Source organism: Bacillus rossius, chromosome 8 (assembly GCF_032445375.1).
Source record: "Bacillus rossius redtenbacheri isolate Brsri chromosome 8, Brsri_v3, whole genome shotgun sequence".
NCBI lineage: Eukaryota > Metazoa > Arthropoda > Insecta > Phasmatodea > Bacillidae > Bacillus > Bacillus rossius.
Genome location: NC_086336.1, coordinates 6,242,586 through 6,262,926, shown reverse-complemented (window position 1 = coordinate 6,262,926; position 20,341 = coordinate 6,242,586). Strand labels below are relative to the sequence as shown.

General features: G+C 36.5%; 1 protein-coding gene across 1 annotated transcript in view; it reads left to right on the top strand.

Moving 5' to 3' along the window:
• LOC134535255 (homeobox protein Hox-D4-like) overlaps positions 1 to 7,503 on the top strand; it is a gene marked incomplete at its 5' end in the record, with an annotated part of 56,101 nt that extends 48,598 nt beyond the window's left edge. The window contains one exon of the mRNA XM_063374327.1: positions 7,172 to 7,503. Within this exon, the coding sequence (XP_063230397.1) occupies positions 7,172 to 7,503 (332 nt within the window). The remainder of the gene's footprint in view (positions 1 to 7,171) is intronic.
• Between the last annotated feature and the right edge of the window lie 12,838 nt (positions 7,504 to 20,341).

Here is a 20,341-nt window from a genome sequence, read left to right as displayed (position 1 = left end):
GTCACGTGGTTTTCCACAAAAGCTCGAGGAGACACAGCATTGTGGACTCAGGGGCTCCAGGGTGTGGACTAGGGGCTCGTAAATTACAATCGTGCAGCGAAGTCTGGACTCGAACCCACAACCCGCGTCGCGCGATAGCAACGCGTCCGCTTGGACACCCTGACTCGAACCCGCTTAGCAATGTGCAACTGCCTCAGCTAAAAAATAACTTTTAATTTTATAACTTAGAATTTTTTTCAAGGTTATTTACGCTAGGAAAGTGAAACATTGCCAAAATACATCGTGGAAAATCTTTAAATACTTTGCTTTTTTACAATTTTCCAAATATTTTTTTTTGCTCTACAAATTTGTGCACCTAAGTTATGCCAATTAGGCATTGTTTTTATGACAAGTATATTAGCTGCTTAATTAAAGGTTGTTTATAGTAGTTCGCAGATTAATTATAATCCTGGCTGGACTCAAATTTCCTATGCATGATCAGGCAATTTTAGAACCCTTATTGGTCGATATCATGGTCACATAATTTGGCAGGTTATGCGTTTTTGGGTAAATAAACTTTCTCCTTGTGTGTAACTAATAACGGGTCGGCAAGGGCGCACCAAAAGCACTGTAGAACAACCCTCAAAGTGATGTATATGTGTTTCAAGTCTACTTTGCTACGCAATAAATACGTAAAATAATTTTGGTGGAGGTTGTGAAAAATTAGGTGGATCGGAAACAAAATGTACCTATAATAAGGGATACACTGGAGCACCTCAAGAAAACACACCGACTTGGGGAAAACGCATTATGTTTCACAAGTTAAAAAAATCTGTCTTTCGACTTGGCTAGGCTTTGAACACAGACGCCGTGTGTTCAGGCGGGAGACCTCTCCTTTGACCTCTCAAGACATTTCTTGGTACGTCTATGGTCACGTCGACTACACTGCAATTTTTTTTTAATAAAACAGAAATATTAATTTAAAATAACAGATATTTGTCCATGTGTACATTTACATGAAAACAACCGTATCCACTTCAAAATAGGGTTTTCAGTAATACTGGGTTCGGATTCTCTCCCGGGCATTTATGCTGCGTGTTGTCCCAGTACCTCCAATAGTTAAAGTTAATTGTAAACAGTTCCCTGTTTAGCTTTACAGTATTAATTGCACACATTAATAAGCATAATAAAACCAAACAAAGTCTAGCGATTGAATATTCCATTATCGTTCCAGTGGTTTAAATAATTGTGTTTGTTTGAAACATCAATAAAAATATAAAATTATAAGCAGATTTTCGTAAGTAATACTCAGTATTATCTTGAAGAACGCATTTCTTGTATTCTAAAATAATCATAGACATGTGTTGTAGAATGTTCTATCATTCTTGTAGTGTACCAAATTATTTCTTACAAACTGGTTCACATCAGGCCACTAACATAAATTTGTGTTTAATTTTTCCTAGAGTTTTTATTGCATGAGTTAGCTAAACAATAATGTAATTTCATGTCGATTCATTTCAGTTTTAAATGATCGCCGAACATGTTCAAGCATCTTAATATTTTGCTAACTACGTTTGGCAGAGCGAATAAATGCAGTTAAATGGATTGTGTTTACTGCAACGACAGCACGTAAATTATCAGATAATATAAGTCAAACGTATCGTATCTTACAGAGGTATTTAAACGTTTTCACTGCAACACATTAAAAAATGCGTTTTAAGAAGTTTGTGCGGTTTTTTTTTTTCGTAACGGGTAAGGGGGCTATGACGACGCTGTTGGTTGAAAGCGTGTTCCATAGCTGCATGGCAGCGAACAGTTGGCAAGCCCTGGTCGTACACGCAGCCAGCATTCAAATAACATGACCCATGCTTCTTCTTCTTCTTCTTCTTGGTGAAGTTCATTCATGAAAACGTATCAAGGATATGATTTCTTTGGGACTCCTCACTTCCACTCTTCGCTTACTTGGTATGTTTTTTGAACCTCCTAAACGTGATTTACCATTGGGTAACGTTTCGAGGATGAACAGCTCATGATTTAAGATCAAAACTCCCTTTATTCTTTCAAGCTTCTTAAGCCCGTACTATTCATTCATTTAACAACTTCGTAGGTGACGAAGTTAAAGGTGGTATCCCTTATCTTACACTTTATCACATTTGTTAATTAATTACTATTCAAACGCACAAGCATATATATATATTCAGGTATTGTCTGACAAGCCATGCCTATTGTTCATTTTCTCGTCATTTATATTATTGATGGAGATAGGCCTATAACTGTAAATTTAACACGATAACTCTTTTGTTTTCGTTATTATGGCACAAATATTTGAGACAGAACAACAAACTAAAAGGAGGTATCTTGACGGAAATAGCCCTTATAGCAAAGTTCATAGGCATGGAACTGTCGTCACTCCGTGTGAGAACCAAGGTCTCTGTGGTCCTTAAGGTCTCTGACATTAGGTCACAGTAGACGGCAACTCTCGACAGATCTGGTACGCAGACAAGGGAACCAAGGACTATTAAGAAGCTATTCCAGAGTTTGCCTAGAGTTATTTACATAAAGTGTTGATTACTGAAACAATGATCACCAGACAGCGATTCTAACCCAAGTCTTCAGAAATGTGATTCGAGAGAGTTTGTTTGGCTAGTTGCTGTTAAAAATAAAGAAAATAGTTAGAGCTTCTGACTGATTCGATTCCCGGCCGAGACAGGGATTTATTTAATTTACTCACGGCTGGGTTTCGTGTTTGCTATTCACCTACACACTGCAGAAGGCACCGTCAAACCATAGCGTAATGATCTCGTCCAGCACGCTACAGTCACGTATCTGGACGTCTCCAGTGATGTACCAGTTGAATGCAGCATCTAACTGAAGTTATGTAGAAACATTTTTCTCTGTTTCAAATCTTAAAGGTCGCACGTTTACGACAAATTCCTTTTAGGTCGGATGATTGAGGGCCCCGCCTACCTGACCACACACACGGTGCTCAGAGCTTCAGGAAAAACCATGCGATTTAAAAACCACTCAAGATATCCGACTGGGGTCTGTTTACGAAAATCATTTAAGAATTCGCTGAGAGCCGATAAGTAATTTTTGATTTCAGATAAAGTTTTTAAACTGTATTTTTAGAAGAGTTAAAGTGGCTTTAAGACGTGTTTTCAGAGTAATCGTTTGGCGTAAAACAACCGGTACAGAATTCCTGAAAGCACTTAAGGTACTTGATCACATTGTTTTTAATTAATTACTATTCAAACGCACAAACATATACATCTTCAGGCATTGTTTGTCAAGCCATGCACCTTCATTTCACCGCCATATAATGTTACTGTCTCAAATAAAATTTCACAGTTGTCCTATGGTCGACGAGAAGACGATAGCGCACTAGAAGCACCAAGGAGCGTCGCGCTAATCATCCCGCATTATAACACACATACGCCCCCACTAGACGGGCCCCTTAACATCACTTACGTGTTGTCTTTGGTTGTGTCTGACACGCGAAGTCGATTTTTTATTTAATTTTTTTTATTTAAGGACTATTTATAAAATTACTACACGATAATTTCCTTTGTATTGGTTTTTGTGCCACAAATATTTAAAACCGATATTCACTTGGTGAAATGTCTTGGTATAAGAAGTTGAGCAAGTGATAGTTATTACGAAGACTTGTGCGCGTTTTTACACCTGTGATTAGGCTAAGTTAACACCAGTTAAAAATATTAGTGGCAAAATAACAAATGCAAGACCTATAGAGTTCAATTTAAATAGCAGTAAAATAAAAGTAATGACGAAAAATTGAAAGAAAATAATCCAACACGCACCGTAAAAAAATATTTTTTTCTACTTTTTATACCGAAAATCCTTGGAAACTCAATTGCCAACGGTATCACTTATAAAACTGCAAGCTAGAGTATTGTAAAATTTTAAATGGTACAAAGTTCTGACATGCAATTTTACAAGCCATATCGTTGGCATCTGAGTTTCCAAGGATAAGTCTTGTTAAAGTACAAAAATTTTTACACAGTGTGGTGTGAGACCATAAGAGCAACAACTAACCACGCATAGTGGCGATAGAGGCATCGGTGGTTGATCATTCGCCCCTCACTAAGATGACCATGTTCCAATTCCCCAAGTGGAAGAACCTGAAGGTACCTCAAGTGGTGGACATAAGCCGGTGTTTTTTTTTAAAGTACTCCTCCTTCACTGATGTATTCTGAAACTGATCCACCTCACTGTACCATCCAATTTCACTCTCTGTTGCCCTCGATGTCAGCAAGACGCTGAGAAAATTCTGTTCACAAAGTGTAGGTACCTTTTTACTCGTAACTTAGGTCATGGCTAAACCCACCTGGGTGCAGCGCTCTTTCAAGGACCTCTCTTATCGCGGATCCCAAGATCCATCAGACCACCGGTATGTCGGACACTATGTGAAAATACAGAGACATATGTTAGTGTAAAAAAAAAAACTAACATTTGAGAGATTCGTGCTGCCACAAACAGTCATGTAAAGTTACAAAAAGGCTTTACATGCAGCTAACTTTGGTACATGGGTTCATCGTAGGTCATAAGCAGCACTAAGAAAGGGCATTTCACGTCTTTGACTTCTTATGAGCAATGCGAGATTTTCTACCTGTAGACTACTTTCGTAGCGGAGCACGGGTACATCAGGTAATCGTGAGTATTTGCCGGAATTTGTGCACATAGCAGTCCGACGTGTTGGTTCTCAGGCCTCAGCTCTTAGCTGGTGAGCCAAGGGTTTCAGGTTCGATACCCGGCCGGGTCAGGGTTTTAACACTAGAGTGGCTACGGCCGGGTCAGGGTTTGAACACCTGTGGATGTGGCTGGGTCAGGGTTTGAAAACCAGTGGATACGACCGGTTCAGGGTTTGAACACTTGTGAATACGGCCGGGTCAGGGTTTGAACACTAGTGGTTACGGCCGGGTCAGTATTTGAAAACCTGTGGATGTGGCTGGGTCAGGGTTTAAACACCAGTGGATACGACCGGGTCAGGGTTTGAACACTTGTGTATACGGCCGGGTCAGGGTTTGAACACTAGTGGATACGACATGGTCAGTGTTTGAACACCTGTGGATGTGGCTGGGTCAGGGTTTGAACACCAGTGGATACGACCAGGTCAGTGTTTGAACACCTGTGGATACGACCGGGTCAGGGTTTGAACACTAGTGGATACGACATGGTCAGTGTTTGAACACCTGTGGATGTGGCTGGGTCAGGGTTTGAACACCAGTGGATACGACCAGGTCAGTGTTTGAACACCTGTGGATACGACCGGGTCAGTGTTTGAACACTTGTGGATACGGCCGGGTTAGGGTTTGAACACCTGTGGATGTGGCTGGGTCAGTGTTTGAACACCTGTGGATTTAGCTGGGTCAGGGTTTGAACACCAGTGGATACGACAGGGGCAGGGTTTGAACACCTGTGGATACGACCGGGTCAGGTTTTGAACACCTGTGGATGTGGCTGGGTCAGGGTTTGAACACTAGTGGATTAGGTTCCCTCCTGGATTCAGGCATGAGTTTTGTGCTCTTTGCTCGGAAAGCAACGGGAAATGAGATAAGCCTCCTTACCGTACAACTCATCGTCATTACAAATAACAGATAACTTTTAAAATATTCCTACCTGTTAAAACACTAACAACAAAAATAATTTGCGATGCTTGGACAGTGTAACATTCTTAGGGATTACTTATTGTAGTGCAACAAATTAATGATGTGGAAATGCAGTAACCAACATGGAGGGTGGAACTTCTTTTCTTAAGGTCGAGGCCACGTTCACTGAACTGAACCTTGTTGCAGCCATCTTCAAGGACAATTAACAACTGAAAACCCGGTGTTCTGGCAGAGTTTTAAAACAGGGCCATTCACAGCTGAGCTGATGTCGGTTTCTGTGGTTGGCCGTGATTGGAGGATGGTCTGCTTAGTGGGTGAAACAGCCTTGACTGTGGCTAATTCTAGGATAATGGCCGTTCATGACTATCGGGAAACAAAGTATTACAGTTAGGTATTAGTTAAGAGGATGCTTCTCATTTCAGATCATTATGTTTTATTTACTGTAATCACAAATTAACGTGTACACTTTTTAAAATGTTAAACTTAGACATAATTAAAATATATACATCGTATATTTTTTTCATAATTAACAGCCAAAGTTACACCCTTAACGTTTTTGGGTTGTGCAAACAAAAGAATTTTAATGGATTACAGAACTGAAAGTTTTTATATTTAACTGCAATAATACTGGCTTCTTCATGATAAAGTATGCATTTACATAACAAAAACTCGTTTTATGTTGCTTGGCTGTCAAAATCCTGACAATTTTGAAAATTATTTATTTGTCAGGCAAAATTAAAATATTTTCTAAAATACGTTCTAACCATTTATGGAAGTAGCCAGTAAAGTTGCAGTCAAACCTAAAGAAGCAAATCCGGTTTACTTGTTGGTTCTCCGTATTTTTACAGCAAAAAAAAAAGTTCAAAATTAACTTTGGCAGCTAAAAGTATGCGACGTACATTTTTTTTTTTCATTTCTTGAACGTTAAACAAGTTAAAAAGTCTGCAGGTTTATCTGCGATCACTGCATCCTACATATAAAGTCATGACATGAAATGGCAGGCACTCCTAAAGCTGCACCCATATTCCCTGCGCTAGAACACCAGGCATTCTCGAAGACGACTGCAACAAGGCGGGGACGCACCACAACGCCGAAATACCACAACGCCGAACGTACAATAACGCCGAATACCATAACGCCGAATGCCAAATTGACTACAACGCCGACAGCTAGAAAACTGCTGTGTACCACAACGCCTAAATACATTAATGCCGAAAAATGTCATTGCAGGACTGCCACAAAGGTTAGTATAGGTAAGGTTAGGTTAGGTTAGGTAAGGTTAGGTTAGGTTAGGTAAGGCTAGCCTAGGTTAGGTTAGGTTGTGGTACATTTTTCGGCGTTACTGTATTTCGGCGTTGTGGTACACAGCAGTTTTCTAGCTGTCGGCGTTGCGGTGAATTTGGCATTCGGCGTTATGGTATTCGACATTATTGTACGTTCGGCGTTGTGGTATATCGGCGTTGTGGTAACGACCCCAACAAGGCATGTCCAGCCGGGAAGTAGTGAGTGACTGCATGCCGCGACCAGGACGGAGAGTGGTTCGAGACCGGTGCGTTCCTCCGCAGGTCTGCAGGAGAAGCACAAGCGCACCCGGCAGTCCTACTCGCGCTACCAGACGCTGGAGCTGGAGAAGGAGTTCCACTACAACCGCTACCTGACGCGCAAGCGCCGCATCGAGATCGCTCACACGCTCGACCTCACGGAGCGCCAGATCAAGATCTGGTTCCAGAACCGCCGCATGAAGTGGAAGAAGAAGCACTACCAGGTGGGGCGCGCCGCCGCCGAGGGGCCGGCGGGGGCGGGGGCGGTGGGTGGCGGCGCCCATGCGCCGGGAGGCGGCGAAGACGCGGCGTCGCTGGCGCTGAGGCGGCACTTCGACGCCGTGGCCGTCAACTGAGGCCCCCGGGTCTCTCCGGGCGAGAGACCACCCTCAGCCACTACCATCCCCTGAGAGACTACCCTCAGCATCTACCATCCCCTGGGAGACTACCCTCAGCATCTGCCATCCCCTGCTCCGGTCCTGTTCAGCCGAGCAAGTTGTCGCTTGAGACATCGGAAACTTACTTTATTATGTTCGGGCATAATAGGCGGAGACCTGAAAAATTCGCGGATTCATTTCGTGAAACGCTACAATTCAAATAATTATACCTTAGTGCTGCTTCCGACATTGGTTTACTGTTAATCTGGAGGACTGAGGGCCAATTAGAGACCCTCACTCATAGAAGTGTCGAATCACAGGCTGGCTACCCAGTCGAGACGTCTTACAAGTCAACAAACAGCCAATGAACAGTTGGCATTTGCCCGAGTGTGTAGCGAATAGTGGAGCCTATCATGGAGGTCATTGAACTCGCGAATTTTTCCGGTCTCTAATAATAGGTCGTTGACACTGAGGTTGTTGGACACAGTACACAGAACGACATAGAAGTAATATGTAATGAAGAAAGGCATTGGCGTTGATCCCAAAATGGCCTTCTGTATATTTTTTAAGTTTTCTGTTTATTATACGCACATATGCCAACATAAGGGCAGTATACAACATGGGATCACCTTATCCAGAGATGACGTATGTAGTTTAAAACCCTTGCGCAAAACTCTCGGTCGGCGCAGCTCCCCTTGCAAATACCGCAGAGTTGCGCCCCTGAAGGAAGGCGTAGCGATGGCTTGTAGTGAGAGTACGTCCCGGCATTTGACTGAAGTGCTTTCAGGAGACCGTGGGAGAAAAAAAGAAAAGATGGCTCATCTGTGGTTCGAGTCCTGTCTCTTAAGGGGCCCATCACTTCAGGGGTGTATGTGTGTTAGTGAGGCGGGATGATAAGCTCGACGCTCGCTGGTGCTTCTAGCGCGGTATCGCCTCTATGCGTGAGGCTGTGAACTGGCGCGCAGTCTTCTCGTCATCCATAGGACAACTTTGAAATTTGAGTGGAAGTCAAAGTTGTAATGCAAGCACCTTAAGTGCTTTAAAGAATTTGTACCGGTTGTTCTACGCCTAAAAATTACTCTCAAAAATGTCTTTTCAGCCTTTTAACTTTTCTAAAGATATAGTTTAGAATCCTAATCAGAAATCAAAAGAGCTTTTAGGTTCTCGGCGAACTCTTAAATGCTTTTTGTAAAAAGACCTCACTCCGATATCTTGAGTAGTTTTAAGATCGCGTTGTTTTTCCTGAAGCTCTGCGTGTGCCCGGGTAGGCGGGGCCCTTAAAATGGGTCACCTTACTACATGAGGGGCAGGACTTGGGTCTTGGAAGATCCTGTTACGAATCCCAGAAAAGTCATGCTTCTCCGAAGTAACTCCTAGCAAATGCCGGTATGGTAGGCCTACCTATTACTTAAGCTGTGGCTGATTCTTTCCTAAATTTCCTTCTTTAATGATATCACTTTCTACAAGACGTAAATTATAGTACATAAAACACTTAAATAAAAAGGGATTGAAACTTGTATACAGTGGTGACTGATATTCGGTAGTCTTAACAATTAACTACCGAATATCAGCGACACTTGACTGCGCATCGGTTAAAACTAATACACATGGCTGCTATTTGCAGAATTCATTCTTTGATAACTGACACTACTAGCCTAATATTCTAAATAAGTTTCCTTGTTTAGGTGAGAAAACGCCTTATAAGAATCCATTTAATCACAACATTTTGGCATGCTTTATACATATAAGTACATTTCACAAAAATTTTATATATTAATACCTACTTTCTTTATAAGGATTGGTTTTTACGCTTTATTATGAATTGACACTGTTTTATTATCGTAGAATTTTTTTTTTTTTAGAAACTAGGTGAAATGGTCTAAATGCTGTGGATTTGTAAACGTTGCACAAAGGTCAATTATTTGAATTTTTGCCTGCAGCTGGACTGATTAGGATAATTTTACAATAGTTGTGGGGTTAATTGAGCACTTTAAGACAAACTTTAAAGTACAAAAGTAGTGAAATTCAGACTAAACATTGTTTGTCATATATAAACAATCGACACCGAAGAAAAAAATTATTATTTCTATCAAAGTGCGCCCTACAAACTAATAACTAACTTCAAAAGATAGTTTTATTTGGTGTTATGTCCACGTGAATTACAATTAAAATTTAAAAAAATATATATTATTTTATTTTAATCGTTATGACACCGTTTCAAGATATCAATGGATAATTTGAAACACAAGAAGTATTATGGTATCTACAGCGTGTTTGAAATAAAAGTGTTTCTTATTGAAAAATAATATTAATGAAAATTTATGATGAATCATTTATAATTTTGGAAACCCGTGTTCTATTTTGTGGCAAAGAACTTTCTTAAGTCTGCTAGTAATATTCTCTATAAATAAAATATTGAATTTGAGATATAAAATACACACTTACTTTCAGTCTAAAATAAGTGCACTCACTTTTTGGCTTACACTTCTAACAAGTTTTAACTGAACTACTTTGCACTTAGACAAATATGTGAACTTAACTTGTAATTTTTTCCATACTGTATTAATTATATTCATTGTGAACACATCGCAAATTTCAAAGAATTTATTTACGGGATAAACAACGTCAGTATCATAATAAATGTTATTTTCTTAAATAGGCCTGCACTTACATTTTTTCTCACGTGAAGTATAAGATTATTTATTTATTGTATGAGTGAAATTGTGTTTAACATGTAAAAATGTTTAAATATTATTATAACATGGACTGTAAATGTATATTGTCATAAAACACTAGACTATAAGTTTATACTATAAAGAGAAAGCATAAAATCAAAATATTTTGTATGAGTTGTTAGTAGAAATATTTTTCCATACATAGCGTAGTTTTTACTTAAAGTGAATGAATGCTCATGAACACAACATCAGTACACCGTAATTATAAAATCTATGTTAAGACCACAATTTTAAGCTACTATTAACAAAATAAGCAACTATTTATGGGAACATAATTTTAAAACTATGAAGAGTATACTAATTTTTTTTTTAGAAATATTTGGGAATGTAAGTAGGTATTAAATCAGTATCAAAATTGGCTATGTGTAAACAAATAATAGCCCAGCACAATGTAAACGGTTTGGACTTGTTTAAAAACGGTAAAATCTAACTTCTCAAAGAAATGTAATATTTTGACAGAGTCAAAGAAGCACTGAACAGGGAACCTACCTACCTCTATTAGCTTTGTGCCACAGGTGCAAATCCCGTGGGTGGAAGGGTAGGGTATAGAGTTCCAAAACTGTAGGGCCTATATTCGCTTCGCCCAAAACAGAAAACAGGTTTGTTGTATTGATGGGTCGAGAGGGTTTGGTTATTTTTCGCGAAGCAGGGGAGAAAAAAGGAACGAGTTGAAAAGTTCATCACTCACAGGTGAGAACTCGGAGCCAGGTATCCAGGTATCCGGCGGGCAGAACTGACCCGCAGGTCGATTATTCTCGCCGCGTTCGTCGCGCGTCTTCCCTGGGATCTGACCGTTCGGGACGCCTGCTCCTTCTCCCTCCCGTGTTCTCACGGACAGCAATCCCGAACGTTTGTTCTAAACGACAACTGCCAAAGGAACACACTTTGGAAAATTAATGTGACCGTTTGAGTCCACGAGCGACAGAAGTGAAACTTCCTTGCTTATTAGTAGAGACCGGAAAAATTCGCGGTTTCAATGACCTCTAGGATAGGCTCCATGATACTCTATGTACTGGGACAAATTGCACCTGCTCATTGGATACTGACTCGTGACACGCGTCAACTGGAATGCTTGTGATCTGATACGTTTTTTGTTGAAGGTTTTTCATTGGATTAGAGTCTTTCAGATAAACGGTGGTTTAATCGCTGAATCAGCATAAAGGTGTACGAGTTTGGAGTCTAGCCTATCGCGAAATGAACCCGTGAATTATTCCGGTCGTCTCTCCTTATTAGTTATAGATAGAGATAAATTACTAATAATTTTCAACATAAAAAGAGATAATAATTGAGAATAGTAAGGACGCGGCTATGATCTCAAATAAAATATTTTTTTCCACACGAATAAATAATTTGTAGATTCTTTGAATAAAAAAAATATATTAATTTTTTTTTCTCGTACATTTAAATAAAACTTTTATTTTGAATAATTCATAAACTTTCAAATGGCCGATGTCTAGGTAGTTTATGCAGCTTAACTAATTGCCCGAATTGACGTGTGTAATCTGAGGTAGGTATCTGGCATGTGAAAGTGACAACATGGCATACGAATAGGGAAAAGGTTTTCTGCCCATCGAGAGATGTCGCAACTCGTCTGCTCGTGATTTAATAGTTCTTATTTTAAGTTTTTTTTATTTGCTTTGGGACATCCACATAAGTTTTTGGGCCAATCGTGGAAGCAAAGGCGAAATCAAAAATTGTTTCAATTTTATTCTATCTCAAAATGGAGCCACGTATTTTTCAGGTCAACGTGCTCCCCTTTTAAAAAATAACTTTGTGTGTACCTGAGGAAAATTTTCAAACAACAGATCATTATATGTAGATAAGTTAATTTATACTTATATAGATGCCAACCTTACTTACTCTGAACGTGAACTCTTCTTCGCATGTTGACAAACCTTTCAAAAACTGGGTAAGTTCGCAGCAAACACAATCACTCCCTTCCGCGTGAATGATCGCCCTTTTAACAACTGAACACAGAACTCTTTAAAGTCGAAATTTGGCGCAGTTTCAACAAACATCCTATTACGTATTCAGAATGATACCTACTTAATATCATCCCATTATTTGTAACTAAAAATAATCATTCATTTGTTTGAGGTGCATCAAAAAATGCGGTCCTTTCATTGTAATTTCTAACAGATTGCCTTCTTTAATATCCAGACAAGGTGGATCACTGGTAAAATAATTATAATTAACTTGGACGTATGTTCGAATCCCAGTGAAGTCACTAAGCGTCGGTTCATCTCTAGTATGCTGTATCATTACACCGTTAACAATTTTCACCAAATATTTACGAAGAACGTTGGTCTCAAATTATCCAGGGGTCTTCACAAATGTATCGTTATCTCCGTAAATTTTCAGTTAAAAAGTTTATTACTTTGAACACACAAGAATAATCTTGATATGTATCAAAAAATGTACACACAAAAACTCTTTAAGACTCATGCAAAAACACATTTTTTCTTTTACGTGTGCGTTTAACTTTTTTCACCAAAAACCGAATTAGGAAGTAGGAAATACCTTGTAGTTTCTTCCACTTATCTGACACTACGAAGAACCTTTCGATTTATTAGGTAATATCTTCGTTGAAAAGTCCGTACGTTCACTGTAATTTCGAGTATTGTTCAGGCAAGTTCTGGGGTGGTTCCTCACGACAGAAAATGGCCGATTTCAATCCCCATTTTCCTGCAACATCGGCTGTGCACTACTTATTACAAATAACAGTATAGTTACGGACATTTTAACGAATAATTTAATTCAAATAAACGAAGAGTTCTTCGTAATTTAAAATTGCATAATCTATCATACAATCAACAGCGTATTTCGACTTCCAATTAGTATTTTTCGTGTTTTAAAAAAAGGAGGTTGTCTGTAAAGTCTGTTTACGGACGATAATTTTAAAGTGAAAATGTCAATAATAAAACATTGATGAAAAATTGCATACTTTTAAATTTTCAAATATTATTTACAGTTTATGCAAATTTAATTTAAAAAATTTGTTTAAATATAATCACGAGCAATAAGTTATAGAAATAAACTGAAATCAAATCATTGTCAAAAAATTGTTAATTTAAAATGACGAAATTGGACATATAAATCAAATTTTTTATATGGCTGCTTTTAAAAAGCCCGCCTTAAACTGTTTGATATTATAGATTTTCTCACACGGTGGTTGGCCGGTTCTTGCACGCTCAGCTCAGGCGGAACGTGTCATGCTTTTACGTGCGTGCAGCCGGCGTTCATCGATTTATAAGAAGCTATCACGTCAAAAGTTAAACACACGCATAAACAAAAAAAAAAGAGAGTTCTTGTTGAAGACATAACCAGTTTTTGAATGTTTTGTTAATAATACCAAGGCAATTCTTTTGGTTTCATGTCCGAAATAAGTGAATTCAGAGTCCGTAAATTCTGTCACATGCTCTGTCACCACCGGTTTTAATTAAAAATCAATGTTATGAATGCTGTTTTGAGTTTTTAGTGATTAAGAGCACAGCCAATTAAGAAAAACTTTGGAGAACTTAATCCAGGTATTTTTTGAGGGTTCAATTAACTACAGCATAAATTATTACTGTAGTATTTTATCACTAAACATAAGAGTCAAAATTGTATGGTAAAACATGGATAATTCTATTAATTATTAATAACATGAGTAAATTCTTATGCATAAACCCAGCCACGTTAACATTGCATGGCCAGTAGAAATTCCTGATGAGTTGAATTTAGTTTTTTTTTCTTTTATTCATTCTATTTTACTTAACAAGATGATGTTAAGTTTATGATGTGTAACATCTTAGCTCTCGGTATACGGCAGTTGTAGAAGTAATTTCGTGAATGGAAAGGAAGTTGCATGAAACGGAAAAGCGTAAACACGGTGCTGTCATATATGGCGGATAGCGTGAATGAATTTTAAAATTTCCTGTTAAAAATCAGGTCTAATGCCGGGGTTGGGTAATTTTTCAAAGCCTTTTTCACTTTTATTAAAATCATTTCAATATATAGTTTTAAATTTCTGCCTGCAAATCAAATGATTCGAAAGTGGACGTAGCTACTCCGGCAACCAATATAGTGCATGGCAGATCAGGAAACTACATACGTGTGATTCGCGTCAGAACATGTAGTTGAAAACAAAATTTGCGTATACTTATCACGCTCGGCATTATTTAAAAGAATTCTACTTTAAATTTTGTTTCCGAGTTTCGTGTTAGGTATAAGTGTAGCCTATTTTCAAAATGAAAACACATGGTTTTTGCTCTTTACCGAGAAGTGAAATAACACATCTCTGGAAAGTACTAAAAGACAAGCTCAAAATTTTTTTCATTTTTATGGTTTACCTTTTTTTTTAAATGTTTATAATTAAACAGTATAACATTAGCCACCACCTGCGAAATACGTTTGAGATAGTCATGGAACTCACAAATATTTGCTCTCGCACGTGTTACCAGGAATGCTGTTGCGCTCGAGGAGCTACTTGTATGCGCCCCGACTGTACCGCGGACCCTCCTCTCCCAACTGTCGGCGTGACGTAGCACGACGAGCGCGTGAGAAGGGGGAGAGAGGGGGCCAGCCCTCCGCTGCGCCGGGGGCTGACAAAAGACTGCCGGCTGGTCAAAGATGGCGGTGCTCGCGTAAACAACAAACACCGCGCCGCGGAAACTCTCAAAAACAAAAGGGCGCAGTTGCAGATTGCGTCGTGGAAGGGCTCGCAAACACGGCATCTCGCCTGGCAGTTCCAAATACCGCTCGCGGAATGCGTTTTCCAACGCCCGATGGCCGGAGGGAAACTCTAGATTATCGATTGGCGAGCAGCGAGCGGTAAAAATGGCGGCGCTCGTAAGGAGGAAACTGAAGCGCGGTTATGTATCTTCCAGGTAAGGCTGCGGTTGCTCTCTTAAGCACACACATATTTTTAAAGGTTTCACCAAGCTTACTAGAACATTCATAGATGCCAAATATTTTAGTTATTATTCATACACGCGTAAATTATTAAATATTTAAAATCCATCAATAATGTAAACACATTTTAACCGTAGCTGCTTGTTTTATTTTGCAGGCATATAATTTCATTAATTCATTAATTTTTAAAGTGTTTTCATTAACCTACTAAAGCAGAAAATTAAAAAATTAATAATTAATTTTATTGTAATATGGTGTAAAACAAAACTGTAAAATCTTCTGGCTATTGGTTTTAATATGATAGTTTAAATTGCCCTTATTAAAAACTGCACACATCTTTTTTTAATGTATTCTTTGAGTCACATCCAATATATCTGTACCGATATTATTTAACAAAAAATAATATTTAAGTAAGGTAGTTAACATACCGGATGCCATTTGAATAGTTTCAACTTGTTTTTGTAGGTACGTAACACATATACTTTAGTATAATGTAAAAAATATTTATATAGATTTAATAAGTAGTTGATTTTTTTTCATTGGGAACATAGAAATCCCGAACATAGGTGTATAGTACTGTAATCAATGTACTGGTTACGTATATAAAACGGAGTTTTGAAGAAAACTGAGTCTTTATTTGAGGTTAACTCTGTGATTATGATTAATAATATTATAAGTTTATGAATTTCACATTAATAAAACAATCATAAAGACATATATCTATTGAAAAACTTAAAATTCATAATTTTACTAGGTATACGAATATTTTTGAAGAAAATTTTTATAAATGATATATTTGAATTGATTAATTTAAATGTAAAAGTAGGTATATTATATATAATATACACATATATTTAATATATGTATATTATATATAATATACATATATTTAATATATACCTATATAGTATACCTATATATATACTCCCAAAGGTTGTTACTAATCGAAGCTTAAATACCTATAACATGAGAGCAAGATACATACCTACATTACAGTTTTTTTATAAAGTAATCTTTAAGCTACTATTTTCTTCTCTATTATAGCCTAGATTTAAATAATGTAATTGTGTAAAAATTATTTTACGTTAATATCCATTGTATTATTAAAAAATGTTTATCCTTACACTTAAAATAGATTTTAATAGACATCGCCTAATAAGTTTTTTTTTTTTTGTAAAACCGAGAAGCTGCTCTTTTTAGATCATAAATGTTTAACTCTCTAAAAACATAAACATTCCTCTTGCATTAAAAAAAAATATGATTTAAAAACTTAGTTTTTAATTGACACATTGTCGCACTCGAGAAGATGCTGTTAAGAAATTGAATGTATGCCTTTAAACACGAATTTATTTATAATTTTATGCCAAAAACTTGAAGGTTGTTATTTTACCAAATGATACGTATTAAAGCCATACAGTATTGTAGGATAAACATTTGTACAATTGTTACAGTTGAGAAATGAACATTTCGACTACTATAACACGAAGATCAAATAAAAGTGAGTTATTTTTCTACGAAAAAAGATTACCTACGTAATAGAATTCCTACAAATAAAAGTGGGATCAGGATGTAACAATTTCCAAAATTTTAAATGTTACTATTACATTATTCCAAAATGCAATTCTCGTGAATTTGTTTTGCTTAGCTTTGTTTTCATTCCTAACTGCATTTTGCCTAACGATTAGGTGAATCGCCATTAAGGTGAAAAGCAACGCCTCTATACAATCACTCGCCGGAAAATGACATGGTGCTTGTAACTGTAGCTACGATTTCCTGTGGTTGGAATCGACATTTGACCCCCGTCAAAAAAGTGTTACACCTGAGAAATCATGACCATAGAGAAACCTAAAACATATACATTTACTTATGTAAAATTATTCATATATACGTATATATAACACACACATACAAACAATAATTATCTGTTGTCTGGCACAGGAGGTTACATTTAGCTAAGTGCTTGATATTAATTTATTTTTCCTTACAGCTATTTACATGACATTGAAAATTATGTGCGGTGAAACAAGTGTTGATAATCACCCAATTTTCTCATCAAATGTCCTATATGTTTATTACTATAAAGTGGTTTAAGAACTAAGTATCCACAAAATGTAAACATTAAACTACTTTCACAATGTAACAAAGAATATCTCAGTCAGTGTTTGAATTAAATACTTATAAAAATCACAAAGAAATCATCAGTCAATGCGGCAACTGTCTATACCGATGTGGTTAACTAACAGATTAAATATAACATTTTCAACATATTAAATATATTTCATTAGCACACTAAGTTGCTTAAATAATAAAAAAACGAACAACATGTCTAACTATCCAGTTACATCACCTCTTTTTTGAAAACAAAATTAGAAGACCATTAGTTTTATTTAACAATAAGATTATCTATACGAGCTGATCCGATACAATGTTTCCAAACTTTCTTTTTGTATTTACGATACTCTTTCTGATATTAAATATGGCTATTATTTAATAGAATTCGCCTTTTTGAAAATGCTGTCATATATGTAAGAAAGGAGTAAATTTGTCAGTAAATATGTTATTTTTATTAGCAATTTTCTTCACAGTTTTTCTTCTATTTGTTTTTTTACTTACTCTTTCTCTCTGGATACATTTTCGATAAACAAATACTCCTACTCAAACTATGGTTCAAAGTTACACAAAATATACCCAATGATTTTTTTAAGTATCTGAAAAACGTTATTTCAAAGAAAAGAATTTTGTTTTATATAATCAAATATCTTAGATCTGACGAATAATAAAAATGATTAATTCTTTGATAGAATCTCGGTTACAATCACGTTAAAAAAATTTATATTTCCGCAAATTTTGTGGGGAAGAAAATGGAATTTTTATCCAACAACAACATTAAATCACGTGTAGTAAATAATTGTTTAGTATATTTCAAAGAGATACTATCTTGAACTGTCTTTAGCATGGTGAGACTTCCGGATAGTTTGCACCAATATTTGTTTTCGGTTCGTGGACACCAGACCCCAAAACTATCATCAAAACAAATGTTTTTAGCCCTATAGGAATATTCATTAGTATATTTTATGGACACGACAAATGTGGTAATCTGCACAAATTACTTACAGAATGATATATCAAATATGGAGATGTTTGGTCAAGGTTGTAAATGGGCAACATCAGACAAAGGAGGTTGATTTGGAGAAGTTTATATGAAAAATATTTGAGGATATTTGATATTTTTAATATGGTGATTTGTTCATAAAGTTCCAGAATAGCCTTTTCCAAAAAAAAATTTGAATGTTCAAGAATTTACTGAAATGTTCCAAAGGAAACATTAACATCGAAATGTGCCAGCGGCTGTAGGCTGAGCCGGAAAAAAATTTTTTTTTTTAATAATGCAATACATTTTCCAACAAAAGTCTTTCTTCGAGCAAATTATATTGCAGATAAAACCTGCACAGTATTATCTACATAAAATCTTGGTGGTAGAATAAAGAAATTTCAAATTTATCTGTTTCTTGACTCTTGAGTAGGCTGTCATGAAGAATGTGGAGTGAGACAGCAGTTGGGAAAAAGGCACACCGCAAGAAAAAAAAACGCTTGTTAACAGTGTTTTTTCAGCACATACTAATTTATGTCTTAAAATATTCCTACTCACTAGTGGTAGTTGTAGAACCAGTGATTTCATACACCTAACCTCAAAACACAGGCGGTCCTTGGGGTATTTTCAGGCCCCCTAAATTACTAAACTTTATTTTTAATTTACTTTTTTATTAAGTATTCCTAAAAGAGCCAACGGTGAACGTGACTCATTGGGTGATGGTAGCATTTTGATCACATATTAAATTTATGAATGTGAGTGTGTCACCTAATGATCCCTAAACTTCACATTTTAAATGTTTCCGGACATTTTTAGTAATTGTTTTAAAATAATTAAACACATTATTTCAACGGGAGATGGGCATTACTATAAGGGTATTTTTAATGTCTCATGTCCGTATTGTAAAGCGAATATAAAATAAAATGTTTGCCCTAATTATATTTAACTATCTACCAATTTAAGGCGCAGTTAAAATAATTTATCTGACGGGATAACATGATCAAAAATTAATCCCTTTCTTGCTATATAATACTATACTATTCCAAATTCAAAAAATACTTTATTCACAGCTTTTTATCATTAAAAACGAGACAGTGGAATGTTTATTATTTCTACTCTGTCATTTAAGGCAGTGAGACTTAAATTTTCCTTACCTGTTCATAATTTTCACGGTTTAGATTGATAAGTATCAATCCAGCATAAGTATCAAAATATTTTTTATCGGTTTAAATTTCATGGTAGCAAAGTATACAATTTTTTATTTAAATATTGGTTCGCCAGTTATTAAAACGTATACGTCATTTTTAACTTATTAATAAATTATATAGGTAATTAGAAAAAAAATTAGGTCTTGTAGTCAAGCTTGGTTGAATACGTTGTTGATTTAATATTTTTTCACCAAACTGCCCTGAAAGTTTTTCTTGAAATGCCTATTGAGGATTTTAAAAACTTAAAAAAAAAATAAGCATATTCAGGCAGCCCTTATGTGGAAATGATCGAATAACTAATCGTAATTTATAGTCTTACTAGCTGCCCGACCCGGCTTCGCACGGTTGTATTAATGGGGGGGGGGGGGGGGGGAATGAGACCAAATCTCTTATTTACAGTTATAATAAATGAAATAAAATGGAAATTAATTAATTATGACAAAAACTTAATACAACGCTTTGTAATGTACCGAAGAAAAAACGAATAGCACCGATGGTTTCCCGACTCGAGCACGCAACGTTGTCATGGAGACGAAGTACCCACTGTTTCCCGGGCTTAAACACCAATCAACATTGCTAATAGTTTATTATTAATTATAAATTATTAAGACCATTAATCGAAATAAAAACAATCCTATCTCTCAAGTTGGAAAAAATTACACATAATTGCCAATTTTCATCGAAATCGGTTGACTTGGTGAAGAGTTCATTGGAAACAAACATCAGGACACTGGATTTATATATGTTAAGATTAAATTATAAAGTTTTGATCAATGAAGCACAAATAAGTAAAAAACAGGATTAATTTCGCTGTATTATCTTCATTATAATATGAATTCAATTTACACTTCAGTCTAAGTAACATGCTAACACCAAAAATTTAAAAAGTA